This window comes from Capra hircus, chromosome 26 (assembly GCF_001704415.2).
Source record: "Capra hircus breed San Clemente chromosome 26, ASM170441v1, whole genome shotgun sequence".
NCBI lineage: Eukaryota > Metazoa > Chordata > Mammalia > Artiodactyla > Bovidae > Capra > Capra hircus.
The window spans coordinates 27,438,810-27,452,513 of NC_030833.1; the positions used below are offsets into that span (position 1 = coordinate 27,438,810).

General features: G+C 49.6%; 1 protein-coding gene across 3 annotated transcripts in view; it reads left to right on the plus strand.

Moving 5' to 3' along the window:
• SH3PXD2A (SH3 and PX domains 2A) overlaps nucleotides 1-13,704 on the plus strand; it is a 255,942-nt gene that overhangs the window by 93,489 nt on the left and 148,749 nt on the right. For all 3 annotated transcript variants that reach the window (XM_018041254.1, XM_018041252.1, XM_018041253.1), the window contains exon 3: nucleotides 7,340-7,415. In XM_018041254.1, coding sequence (XP_017896743.1) covers nucleotides 7,340-7,415 — 76 coding nt within the window. The remainder of the gene's footprint in view (nucleotides 1-7,339; nucleotides 7,416-13,704) is intronic.

Sequence of the window (13,704 nt, forward strand, 5' to 3'; positions counted from 1 at the left end):
AGGAAATTGCAAATTAAATCTACAAAATCCCATCATGACGCACCTGTATCAGAATAGTGAGAACCCAAGGGACTGACAACACCAAGTGTTGGCAAGGATGTAGAGCAACAGGAACTTGCACTCATTGCTGGTCACAGCGCAAGATGGCGCAGCCCCTTTGGAAGATAGTTTTTTTTACAAAACTAAACGTACTCTTACCATGCAGTTCGGCAGTCATCCTCCAAATGGGCTCAAAACTATGTCCACACAAAAACCTGCACATGGATGTTTTCAGCAGCATTATTAATAATTGCCAAAACTTAGACACAACCAAGAAGTCCTTCAGTAGGTGAGCAGGTAAATAAGCTGCAGTACGTGCACATGATGGAATTGTGCTGCTGCTGCTGCTGCTGCTAAGTCGCTCCAGTCGTGTCCGACTCTGTGCGACCCCATAGACGGCAGCCCAGCAGGCTCCCCCGTCCCCGGGATTCTCCAGGCAAGAACACTGGAGTGGGTTGCCATTTCCTTCTCCAGTGCATGCGAGTGAAAAGTGAAAGTGAAGTCGCTCAGTCGTTAGCGACCCCATGGACTACAGCCTACCAGGCTCCTCCAGCCATGGGATTTTCCAGGCAAGAGTACTGGAGTGGGGTGCCACTGCCTAGTCAGTGTTAAAAAGAAATGAACTATCAAGCCATGAGAAGACACGGAGGAAACTTAGATGCATATTGGACATTTAAAAAATTAAAGAATCTATTTTGAAAAGACTACATAGTGTATGATTCCAACTCTGGGATCTTGTAGTAAAGGCAAAACTATGGCGATAGTAAATTCCAGTGGTTGCTGGAATTAGTGGAAAGGGGATGAGTCGGCGGAGCACAGAGGTTTTTTAGGGCCGTGAAACTACTCTATATGATACTGTCATGGTGGACACACGTGATACATTTGTCCAAACCTATCAAATGCGCAATATCAAAAACAAACCATAGGGTGAACTATGGACTTTGGATGATAGTTCTTTGTCACTGTAGGTTCATCGATTGCAATTAATGTGCTGCTCTGGTCTGGGATTTTGATGCGGGAGACTGGGAATGTACTCGGTGAGGAAGTCCATGAGAATTCTCTGTACTTTCTGCTTCATTTTGCTTTGAACCTAAAACTTCTCTTTAAAAGTCTATTAAAAAAGAAAACTTATATAAAGCTACAGTTATCAAGATGGAGCGGCACAGACATAGGCTAGATATATAGATCAAAGGGATAGAATTGAGAGGCCGGGAATAAACCCATACATCTATCTTGAACTGGTTTTCTGCAAAGGCACCAAGACTATTCAAGAGGAAGGATCCCTCCGCTTGAGGGCAAGAGATGAACTTGTACCAAAAAGTTTCAAAAAGCTATATGAAGTGCTGAAATAGGGACTGAGAGAGTCCCTATTTAGAGTCCCAGGACTCTATTCACAGAGTCCTGTTGTGACCAGGGGTGCTATTGGAATTCACAGAGAGGAGGGATGACCTTAGGCTGAATGGTCAGGGGCTTCCCAGTTTAGATATTTCCTGATACTTTCATCAAAGAAGGAAAGGATGGGGATGTACATTTCAGACCACGAAGGATCAGAACTTTAAGAAAAGTCACACAATGCATCGCTATCATCCCTGTCTCTGTGAATCTTCCTGTGGTCCCACGTCTAACACAGGGCCTGGTGAACCCGTAGAACAGACAAGCCATGATCTCTGAATCCCCAGGGAGATGAGGTGACTTTGCCTCTTCAGACATGATTGAAGCGACTTAGCAGCAGCAAGGGGGATCTCTAGATCAGGGAACCCACCAGCCTCTTGTAGTAACGAATGTTCCCTTTGTTCCTGGGCTGGAAATGGTCACAAGCATTGGGGCCTCAGAGCTGGAGTCGCTGGGAACTCCACCCACTCGGAAGGGCGAGGAGCCGAACTCTTGGGTTACAGATGTGCCCCAGCTGGGTCTGGGGCCCACCCCTCTCCCTCCCCAGTGTTTATTGCTGCTCAGCCCTGCCCAGGGAGAGCTGCCGAATCAGCTTTCTCTGGCTGGGGCTGGCTCTTGGAGCCGAGCTGTCCTGTATCTCTCGCACTATCCACCCCTTAGATAAACAGCCTGGCGTCATCCACACGCTGCAGAGCTCTGATGTGGTTGCTCAGGGCTTCCTCAGCCAAACGCCTCTTGCTCTGAGAGGGACCCTGGCAACGGGCCCTGCTTTTCCTCCAGCCCAAGTCAGGCCCTTGCTGGAGTGACAGGAGAATCCACTTCCTGCCCAAAAAGGTGGCCGCAGCAGAATTCTCTGAGGGGCGGAGCTTCCTTCCTCATGGCCCACACACCCAGGCTTCCTCCCCAGGGAAGGTCTGGGCAGCTTCTTCATCAGACAGCCCCCCTCAACCTTCCTTTCATGTGACTTTTCTCTATCAGACTCTCGTCCTGCAAATTAGACACCCACCAGGGTTTACAACTCCGCTTCCCCAGTAGCTCAGCAGTAAAGATTCCTCCTGCAAAGCAGATGTGGGTTCAGTCTCTAGGTGGGAAGATTCCCTGGAGAAGGAAACGGCAACCCTCTCCAGTATTCTTGCCTGGGAAATCCCACAGGCAAAGGAGCCTAGAGGGCTAAGTCCAGGGGTCGCAAAAGAGTCGGGCATGACTTAGCGACTAAACAACAACAGGTTATCGAACCCACTTTGCAGCCTACCTGGCCCCAGGTGGGGGGACATTCACCTTGTGTATTACACGTGATGGCAGATGTTTATCCCCAGCCCTGATGTGCTGTGCACAAGCCACGCCACTGATTGGTGAGGTCTTGCAAGCCCCCCATGCTGAGTAAACTCAGCTGGCCGCCTGTATTTGGTTTACCCTGGAGTCTGAGCCAGAGGATTTGCTTTCTTTGAAAGGTGACCTGTAGGCAGAGAAAATGTCACCACCATCTGGTTAGCTTCCTGTGGCCAGTAAGCCCTGGAGAAGACCAGGAGGACAGATGCTGAGGCTGAGCAGTGGTGGTGGATCAGATGACAGGTGTAGCTGGGATCCGCACCTGAGGGCAGCAGGTCAGCTGGGTGCTTACAGCCCTGGGGAGGGCCCACTGACCCAGTACTTTAATTATATGGGCTTGTCTTGGCCTCAGAGGGACTCCGATTAAGACAGAGGTGGGGGAAGAGGAAAAGCTATAACGGAAGGAGGCGGTAGGAGAGAGGCCGGCTGCCTAGCATCCTCAAGAGGCCTGAGGAAAAACTCAAATCTGCGGGGCTATCAGATGACCCCTGCCTTCCAGGAGGCACATGAACCCGGGGGGAGAGGTCAGGCTGCTCTTGGCAAGGAAGGCACAGGGAATGGGACCATCACTCTGCCAAGACAGAGCTGGCCTCACCTCCTACAGGAAGTCTTCCCTGACCTCTCCCTTCAGGTCCCACAGGATGCTGGTCATACATCCTCACCATTCCCCGTCACTCCAGAACTTGCTTGTCTGTCTCTAGCACCAGGACAAAGCTTCACAGACCTCTGGGCAGAGCCCAGGAAACTGCAATTTTAATAGACGCCTCCCTCCGCCAGGGCGTCGGGTTTGAACAGACTTTAAGCTATGCTTTGAGAACCATCTTGCTCTAGAGCAGCCTGTCCATAGTATATGATGTAATATCAATATAATATCCAAATATAATATCAACCATATTTAAATTTAAATTCTTCTAGTAGCTATGTAAAATCATAAAACAGGTAAAATTATTTTAAGAGTATTTTTACTTAACCTTTCATATCCAGAATATTATCATTTCAACATACAATCAGTACAAACATTGTTAATGAGCTATTTCACTTGTTTTGTTTCGTACTAAGTCTTTGACACCTGGCACATATTTTACATGTACAGGGCATCTCAATTTGCCTGGGCCATATTTCAACAGCCACATGCGGGTGGTGACTGCAACATGAGACAGCTCTAGAGCTTTGTTGCTGAATGTGACCGTGGACCAGCAGTTTCGGCATCACCTGAGCTTGGTGGAAATGGAGGATCTCGGGTCCCTGCCTGGACCCACTGAATCAGCACCTGCTTTTTAACATGTTGGCAGAGGTGCTTTGTATGTGTGTTGAAGGCAGTGAAGCCCTGCTCCAGATGGAGACCATGAGCTCCTTGGTGTAGAGACTGTGATGTAACTCATTTCTAGCCCCTCACAGAGGGCTGGCATCTAGAAGGCATACGGCCAATGTTTTGAGAGGAAAGAAAGGACCACGTGAATCTTCCCCTGCCTACTTCTCTTGGCATCACCTTCCCTATGCATTGTTGGTGAGAATCTCAGAATCCTAGGTCTGAAAAAGAATTTAGCAGTCAGCGAACAAATGTAGATCAGAGCAGATAAGCAACTTAAAGTTTCTGTAGCCTAACTCCTGCGAGCCCCGGAGAGACAGGGCAATTTGGGCAAGTCTCTTGGCTTGCCAGGCACAGCAAGCCTCCCTCTTTCAGGAGAAAAGTGATCTGATGAGGGCAAATTACCCTACAGCGGGCCCTGAGCTGGGCCTGCCTTTCTCCCCATCCTCTCTGTGCCGTTTCTCAGAAATCCTATGAAGCTGCTGCTCAGAGGCCCCAGGCCTGGCCTATAGCACGTTAGTTATATCCATCTATTTATCCTCAGTCTTCTTCCAGAAGAGATTTAAGGCACCTATAGATTTGCATAGATTTCAATGAGATGAAACAAAGGATAGAAAAAGTATCAAAGTGTACATAGGTACATGGAAAGAGTGTTCACTCTGGTGTTACATGTAAGTAGTGAATATCCAACAGTAATTGTTCGATCACTCAGTTGTGTCCGACTCTTTGCGACCCCATGGAGTACAGCACGCCAGGCTTCCCTGTCATTCACTATCTCCTGAAATTTGCTCAAGTTTCCATTGAGTCAGTGACGCTATCTAACCATCTCATCCAACAGTAGAGTGTAGGTAAATCAGCCATGGCCCATTCAAACATTGAAATTCTATGTCACAATTAAGAATGCTAGTATGGAAATAATCAGTGATATGAGACAATGCCATTACATAGTATAATGCATTGATGAGCTTATTTTATCTACATGCACATCATCTGGAAAGGATATATATCCCAAATATTAATGTTGCTTTTTCAGGGGGAAGGATAGTGAGTGATTCTTGCTCTCTTTTTTCATCTACTGCTTCTGTCAGTTCAGTTCAGTTCAGTCGCTCAGTCATGTCTGACTCTTTGTGACCCCATGGACTGCAGCACGCCAGGCTTCCTATCCATCACCAGCTCCTGGAGCTTATTCAAACTCATGTCCATCGAGTTGGTGATGCCATCCAACCATCTCATCCTCTGTCGTCCCCTTCTCCTCCTGCCTTCAATCTTTCCCAGCATCAGGGGCTTTGCAAATGAGTCAGTCCAATTATTGCTTCTGTAATTACTTGTGTAATACAGGAAAAAAAAATACAAAATAGAATATGGCTGAGGGAATGGGGAGAGAAAAAAATGAGAGTTCTACTCCATGTAGAATTTATTTGAAAATCTATTAATTTAAAAAATCCTAAGTACAAGTTTATAGTGTTAGGTCTGTTGTCTGTATTTGCACGGAGCAGGCAATTATTAAATGTTAGAGAGGTGGACTTCCAACACTGGGGTTTGAAAAACCATGAGCCAGCTTTTGTTAAATTTTAGTCTGTGTTCAGGGAAGTGAAAGTTAATAACGGTGCAGTAGTTGTGTTGTTTTGAATGGAATCCAACAACGACCCACCCTTCATGTGTGGGCTCTAAATAGCCTGTGTATGTTGGATTATGGCTATGCAAGAGAGGATCCTAAAGTCACGCGTTAGAACTGGGCAGGCAGGTGGCTAGATGGGAATATGCACACACGGGCATGTGTGCACACACATACATGCATGCACACATACCACGCGCACGTCAAATCTAGCGTAGGACCACATTTCACCACCTCCAGGGCAGCAGTTTGGTCCAAGTTGACTCCTAAGTGATCTCCTGTTTCCCCAGTGTGGCCCCTTCACTTCCCTGTAGCTCCAGCCATCCTCTGCAGGATCCACCTCTGCCTGGATCCCATTACCTATACCTCCAGCCCTGCTCACTGCTCTCTAGCCTCCACGCCACTGGCTCTTCCCCTGCCTAGACCATTGTCCCCCTCCACTGTGGCTCGCTTCCTCTCCATCAGGTCTCTGCCAAATTGCCATCTAATTTGTGAGGCTTCCCTTACCACGCTATATAAAATCAGTTTCTTCCTCTTCTGCCCCACCACCTTATCCTGCTTCATTTTTCTTTATAGCACGTATCCCCACAACATAGCACACATTTGGTTACTGTGTGTTCTCACCAACTAGAATATAAACTCCCTGAGGGCAGGAACTTCATCTCTTTTCTTTACTGCTGATTTTTCTAAGTGCCCAGTGCTCTAAGGAGACGCTCAATAAATATTAATTAATATTAGAAAGAAGGGATGAACTTTCAGTCATCATGTGAGGGATCTTCCTCATTTTACCGATGAGGCAAAAGCCTGCAGCCTGGCCCAGGGTCACGCAGCTGGGGCAGTGGATTGGGTCCGGCTCTCCACTCCGCTCCACCTCCGGCCCTCCCTCGTCTTAGAAGGGAGGCTAACCACACACATACATGCGCGCGCGCACACTCACACACACACACACACACAGGGGCCGTGGCTTCATCCATCCCGTCTCCTGTGTGTTTTTCCAGTTTATACAGAATTTCAGCCCAGCATAGCGGAAGAAAAAACAGCTGTTCTTCCAGAACCCTGGAAGCTCTTCCAATGGGTCTGTCCCTGGGAAAACAGCAGCGACCTCAGGGGGGGAAGGTAGGAGATGGAGGAGGGGGCAAGGGGCTAGACTTGGTTTTGCAATTAAAATAACATCTGGGTCTGTTTCTGTAGAGTGGTTCTGGAAGGTGGGTGGTCTGTCTGATGTATCAGGTGGGGCCTTCCGCATCCTGGCCCAGGGTTGAGGGGGATGGGTTGGATGACGTGTGACTAAAGAGCTCACCCAGCTTATGACGTGTGAAAAAAACTGGGTCCACAGAAGCCTCTGGAAATCCCACCTGTAGCCTGGCCTGAAATCTTGCTGGCCCCTACCCTGGCCTTGCTCTGGGGCGTCTCCAGACACCTCCCCTTGCACCCCCAGGCTTCCTTGAGACGGTTCAGGCACCCCCTTTGATGCACAGAGAGCTCTGCCTGCGCGCACTCATGCCCCATGTGGTTTGTTAATCATCTGTGAAATGAGGGATTTGAGGTGTCGCTCATCCGTGTGAGGGCGGTGGGGCCCGGGAGCAGTGGAGCGGAGTCAGGGAAGCGGAGTAGTTCCAGTCTTCTGAATCCTGTCCCTCTGTCTGGCTTCTCAGATGCAGCTTTTGGATAAGTTTCCCATCGAAGGTGGCCAGAAGGACCCCAAGCAGAGAATCATCCCCTTCCTCCCAGGTAAGCTTGGGATGGTCCCTGATGATGGGATGGGGGTACCCTGGAGAGGGGGATTCTCCAGGCCAAGAGAAGGTTGGCAGTTCCACCAGAATTCTGGCTCAGGGTGGGCCTAGCAGCCTGCATGTTAACAACCCCCAGGGGATTGAAGTCCCTGATTTTGAAGGCCATTGTCTTCACAGGGGCCTCTCCTACCTCTGCTGGCCCCGGACTGTGTAACCTACGAGGAGCTTCTCAGCTCTGGGACTTTGGTGTCCTTTTTACAAAAAGCATAGAGAGCTCAAGTTCTCCCATGAAAGGATGAAAAACTGCAGACTGAACTCTCCACTGGCTCCCACTGTAATCACAGATCACCTTAAATTGAGCACACTTTCCCTCCCGCCCTGTTCAAGTCCTCCTGGCACGGTTATCCCGCGAGGCCCTGCCAGCTTACATAACTCAGCCTGTGAGCTGACAGAGAGAGGATTTGAACCCAGGTTTGTCTGGTCGTAAAGGCCGTTAACCATCACACCGTTTTGGAGCATGTTCAAGGCAATTGATTATGTTATATAATCGAGGGGGACTCTTCTCAGGTGTGTCCTAACTTGCTATTATTGTGATGTCTTCAGTTGATGTAGGGAATATATAGCTTACAAAGTGCTTTTAAATTTGGGATCATATACAAATCTCCAAACTGAGACATGCATTGTAATTTCTGCTTGAAGGATGAAGGTGCTGGGGTTCAGAGATGCTAAGTCACTGGCCATAAAAGTAGCAGAGCTGAGGTGTGAACTTGGTCTCCTGCCCCAAACTGGGCTCTTTGCCCCGAACTGCGTGGGTGGCACTGCCTGCTGGCTCTCCGATGCCCTGTCTTTCCCCAGGCTGGTGGGCTGGGCTGGTTCCTGGGGAGCTGCCCTCCAGTGGTCTTCACCCTCCATGCCCTCCCTGGGCCAGCCTCCAGGATGACAGGGATCAGTGGGACCATTGCAAGTAGCAGGTCTGCGTCTCATTAATCCCTGGCACGTGGCCCGCCCATGGTTAGCACCTGCTTGTTGACTTGAAAACCTACTGAGGGGCAGTTTCCCCAGAGAGTGGTTCTTCTCTTAAGAAGTGTACCCCCATCCTCAAAATCAGTGAAAGACAAAAGCAGGCATTACTGCCTGCCCTCCCCATCTAATGCTAAAGCTGTAGAGAATTGATTTACCTACAAAAGAAGAACTTCTAAATCCTACAGAGCAGACAAGATGAGAACAAGTCAGTGAGGGTGTCAGGAATCTCAGCCCTGGGCCCCTTCCATGAAGGCAGAAGACTGCCTCCATTCCCCAGCCCAGGAGTTAACGAGGGGGACTTTTCCACCCTGCCTGGATTTCTGCTGAGCCTCAAGGGAATTGGAACACCCAATACCCAGGTTTGTAGTGACCTTAGATGTTGCTCCAGTACAGTCAGATTCTCCACCCACCAAGGACCTGGGAGCCCAGCTAGGATGCTGTGGACACACGTGTCCAAGATCCTAGGAAGCCAGTGCCGGGCCCTGTTGCTGAGTAGACCCGGCTTCAGGGTATAAAGGCTACCTGTTTATCAAGAAGAACCAGTTTCTCCCCAACTGGTGACCAGTGATCCAAGGAGAAAGCGCTTCACTGTTATTTACTCACTGGGTGTTTATGAGGGGCTCAGCCAATACGTGCCCAGGAATAAGTGCCCAGGGCCAGGGACTGGGGTGGCTGGGTAAATCCAGGGAGATCTAGATTTGTTTCCTTCATCTAAAGGAACCCTCAAGCTAAGAGAGAGGGAAGGTCTACTCCTTAATCATAGATGCACTTAAGGCAGAAAGTGACCCTGTGAAATTCCTTTTTTTTTTCGGCCATGCCACTTGGCTTGCGGGTTCTTAGTTCCCTGACCAGGGATCAAACCCAGGCCCTGGCAGTGAAAGTGCCAAGTCCTAACCACTGGACTGCCAGGGAATTCCCTGAAATTCCAATTTTGATGGAGAAGGAGCTCATTGTGAGCCCAAGGCATCAAAAGCCTTCTGCTGCAGGATAGAGACCTCTTTGAACTTCAGGTTCCTCTTCTAGGACTGGGGTGAAGATCAAGAGAATTCATGTGAAATACTTTGCACAGTGCCTGTCCCATAGTAAATGCTCAATAAATGGCAGCTATTAATTTAAAAGACTGCCCCTCCCTCCTACCCCCACCCCCACCCAAAATATCCAACTCCTCGGAGAAGGCACTGAACTCGGCGAGCCCCCAAGAGAGGATATTGTGCATTGTATGTGTTATTGTCTAGAGGAATGAGGTTGACTGGCCCCTCATGCCTACCCCATCCCTCCATCCTGAAGGAAGTTTCCTTTTCTTGTGCGTTTCTGCATTTCTCCCCTTCCTTCAGCGGAGCTCTCTCTCCAGATCTTCCCTTTTGCTCACTTGCTCTCCAGAACTTCAGAATGGACATTTGGAATCCCACCCTCAGATTCCCAGGCCCTGTTACTGGCTTTTCCCTCACTCACTAGGAGCTACCTTAACCCTTTCATACTTGACTCAGTTCTTAGCTTGAAGAGGAAGGAAAAAGATTGAAGGGAAAAAAAAAAAAAAAAAAAACCAACAGAAGCAGAACCAAGCAAGTAAGGGTTAGAGTGAGCCTGGGGGTTCCCAAGCCACCCCACAACCCTGAATCGAAGGAGCTCCCCCAGGAAATGAGGGTTTCAGAGAAGGGCAGTGATGAGTGTTGCCTGCCTTAGGTCAGGTTCTGGAAAGCAGAGCCTGAGATGAGGGTTCTTAGGTAAGATGACTTCGGAGGACTGTCCTCAGGTAAACATCCCGGGTCAGTGAGGGGAGCAGCCCAGGACAGGGGAAGACAAGGGGCCGAGGTACAGGGTCAGCTAAGTCTGGCCTCAGCCTGATCCCATGAGGAGCTCTGGAGGGTGGACAGCACCACAGAGTTGTCCCATCGTAGGGGACAATATTTATACTCCCCATAATAGTATATCAGTCTCTATGATCATGAGCTGCCCCCTCTCCCAGCAGTGTGAAATGTGGACAGGTGCTCTTGAGGGCAGAGGGCGTGTCCCTACAGAAGGGGAGCTGTGAGCCCTCAGCAGCCAACACCCACAGAGCGCTGGGTGGGAGCATCAGCTGGTAAGGGCCCCCGGACAGGATGCCTACAGGTAGACTGTATTACCTGACACCAGCTGGAGACCCTGTTCCCACCTCCCTGCCTCTGGAGAGGGCGTCTGCAGTCACTTGCTGATTCCCTAGGGTTGAGCCCTGGCGGCGGTGACTCAGCAGAACCTCGGTGCTCAAAGACGCTGAGGTAATCCAGCAGCGGGTGCTCCAGCAGGCAGCCTGGGAGGGCAGCAGCCAGGTTCAGGAACAGCTCCGCCAGCACTTTGCCTTGCCTGGAATTTCAGAACAAGGGGAATCCAAGGGCAGGAAGCAGGGCGCCCCTGTGGTCTCCAGAGGCGCCTTGATTTTAGCTTTAGAGGTGACCGGGACGTGACGTGCGTCTCTGCTGCCTAGGCGGGGCTTCTGGGGGTGTCTTTGGAGCATTAGGCCAGCTGCTGTGCTCTGACTGCAGGCTCCTGTCTGGAGGCTCATAGACCTTTGGTGGTTTAGTCACTAAGTCGTGTCCGACTCTTGTGACCCCATGGATCATAGCCCGCCAGGCTCCTCTGTCCATGGGATTCTCCAGGCAAGAACACTGGAGTGGGCTGCCATGCCCTCCTCCAGGGGATCTTCGAGATGCAGGGACTGAACCCACGTCTCTTATGTCTGTTGCTTTGGCAGGCGGGTTCTTTACCACTAGCACCACCTGGGAAGCCCTGTAAAACTCCTAGGCAATCTATATTCCTCCCCTCCAATTCCACGACCAAACCACAAGATGGGTGGCATTAGTTCCAATTCAAGGACAGGTCACATCACTTTCCGTCATCACATAGCCACTGAGCTGTGTACCCACTGCCCGGCTTCCCCAGTAGTAATATCTTATGTAACAACAGTACATTATCAAACCCAGGAAATTGATGACTCAGTTATCTACAATTACAGACTCCAGAAATTGACTTTTAGTATAATGAGGTAGAGAGGGCTAGTAAGTAAGCATGCCATCTGATCCTTAGGAAGGAGACAGCGGTTTGACAATTATCCCTGAGAAGTTCCACTCCCAATCCTGACCTATTGGCATTCGTGCCTCTAATAGAAAAGTAGGAGTGAACCTTGTTTTATCTTAATGCTTATTCCTAAAAACTTCTGTGTAAATTTTTCTCTTTGGGACAAATCACATCATCTTTTAGGTATCCCAAATGCTATTTTTGTAAAAGAGACATGTAATAAACCCTTTTGCAAAGTAGAGCATACTTTTTATTAAAGTAATTCTTTTCTTGGTTTGTGTATATTTTTATAATTTGGGACTTCTGAGTTTGCTGGAAGCAGGAAACAGACCCGAGTTTCAGGAAACAGACCTGAAACTCAGAGATTGGTCAACAGTGTTGACCTCAGTATGAGCAGCACTAGTCCACCAGATTTGAGATTTTAGAGTAAGATATGGGATTTTACCGTATTTTCAAGCCAATTACATTAGCTTACCCCAGACTGCTGGATGCCAGCAGAAAACACGAGGCTTCTGGGTCTGAGACAAAAGGCTTCATGATGGCATTGCAAGCAGCATGAGCAACAGCGCGTTGGCATCAGCTCCCGTTGCCTCCAAGTCCCACAGGGCATGGCCCCATGGGCCCAGAACAATGCCTGCACATGCAATGTATTACATTATAGGAGAGGAACCAGATCTTAGGGAGCCCACATCTTTTATAATGGGCAGTAAGCAAACCTGCTCCTTTCGCTCTGGAGAGAGACTGTCCCAGTCTCCCAAGGCTCTACGCAAACCTGCTTATTGCTCCAGAGCAAGATACTGCCTCTGTCTTTTAAAACTGTTTGCTCTACAAGCACCTTTGAAAAGATAATCCAGAACAAAAGGCGGTCAGTGCTTTGTTGACAAGACACAGAAATGCAAGAGAACCAAAGAGAATTGTCTCACAAGTGCATCTCTCTGAGGTCTCCTGCTTTGGGGAGGCGTGGACAGAAGTGAAGTTCTTTAGGACAATGGGCCAAGCACGATGGAGTCAGCAGCCTCTCAGGGCAGCCTACTGTTTACATGGAACTCTCTGCCTTGTTTTAAAAGACTATTGTGGAAAATCCATCTCCTGTTGCCCATTCTGGGATTGGAATAGATTTCCTGTATATCTTGAGTTTGCCAGCCCAAGGAGGCTCTCGGGGAGGAAATGGTCATTACAGAGTGAAATAGAATGTGTGGCTGCTGATGTAAAAAGCAAACCACTGCAACCAGGGACCAAGGGGCTTCAGAAGCCAGGCAGCAGAGCAGAAAGAGGTCAACTCGCTTGGCAAAAGCTGTGCGAGGCCTCCTCCCACTCGCAAGCTATCTGTGTCTCTGTACGGCTGGTGCTGGCCTCTGAACTTCCAGAAAGCCCCTTCACCTTCATATCAGAGTCAGTCCCACCCACCAGTATGCATACTCCCGGGTTGGCGAGGCGTGGAGAAGCTAGATAGCTTCGGAAGAAAAGTGAGCCTATCACCTTAATCAGAGAGGTGCTGCCAGGCTGCCCATAGCCTCATGACCTCATGAGCTTAGAGGGGTGTATTTTTAGAAAGCAAGCATGCTTCGTCCTTTGGTACCCGCTCACCAGTTTACATGTTGGCCCCTTAGTGAAGAGGCAGTCTGGGGCCCCAATGCAGGGTAGGTGCTGGGTGAATTGCAAGCACGGGCTCTGAGTCCTTCCTCTCCCTGCCCCCCAAGAGCCCTGTGCAGGAGATCCGGTATTTGTTCCAGCTCAGAAGGAAGCAAGGGGGAGGGATATGTTTAGTTAGAGCTGGTCCGTGGCGTGGGGAAGAGTCAGCTCTCTTCCTGGGCTGTCGGTGGTTCTGATCCCCACCAGGCCTGAGAAAACCCTCCCCAAAGGGCCTGGAGGGCTGCGAGGGAATCAGCGGCTCAGAGATGTTGGCGGGTGCTACAGCCCCCAGGGGAGATGGCCTGAGAGGTTTCTGAGCCCCACCAATGACCTGAGATGGCAGGGAAAGGCAAAGGTTCTATGTGATGCAGAAGGGAAAATAGGGTCTGCTGGTAATGCCAGGGTTTCCAAAAGATCAACAAGATTATAGGCCTGAACAGCACCGTGTGCTGTTTTAAAAGCAACTTTCCTCTACTTCCTCTTGAAGTGCTGGGTCTTCTCTTGCTGTAATTACTGCCCCCACCCCTCAAAATCATCCTGTCCCTCTGTAATCGGCGGCGGGTGGTTCCGGGGCCTGTTCT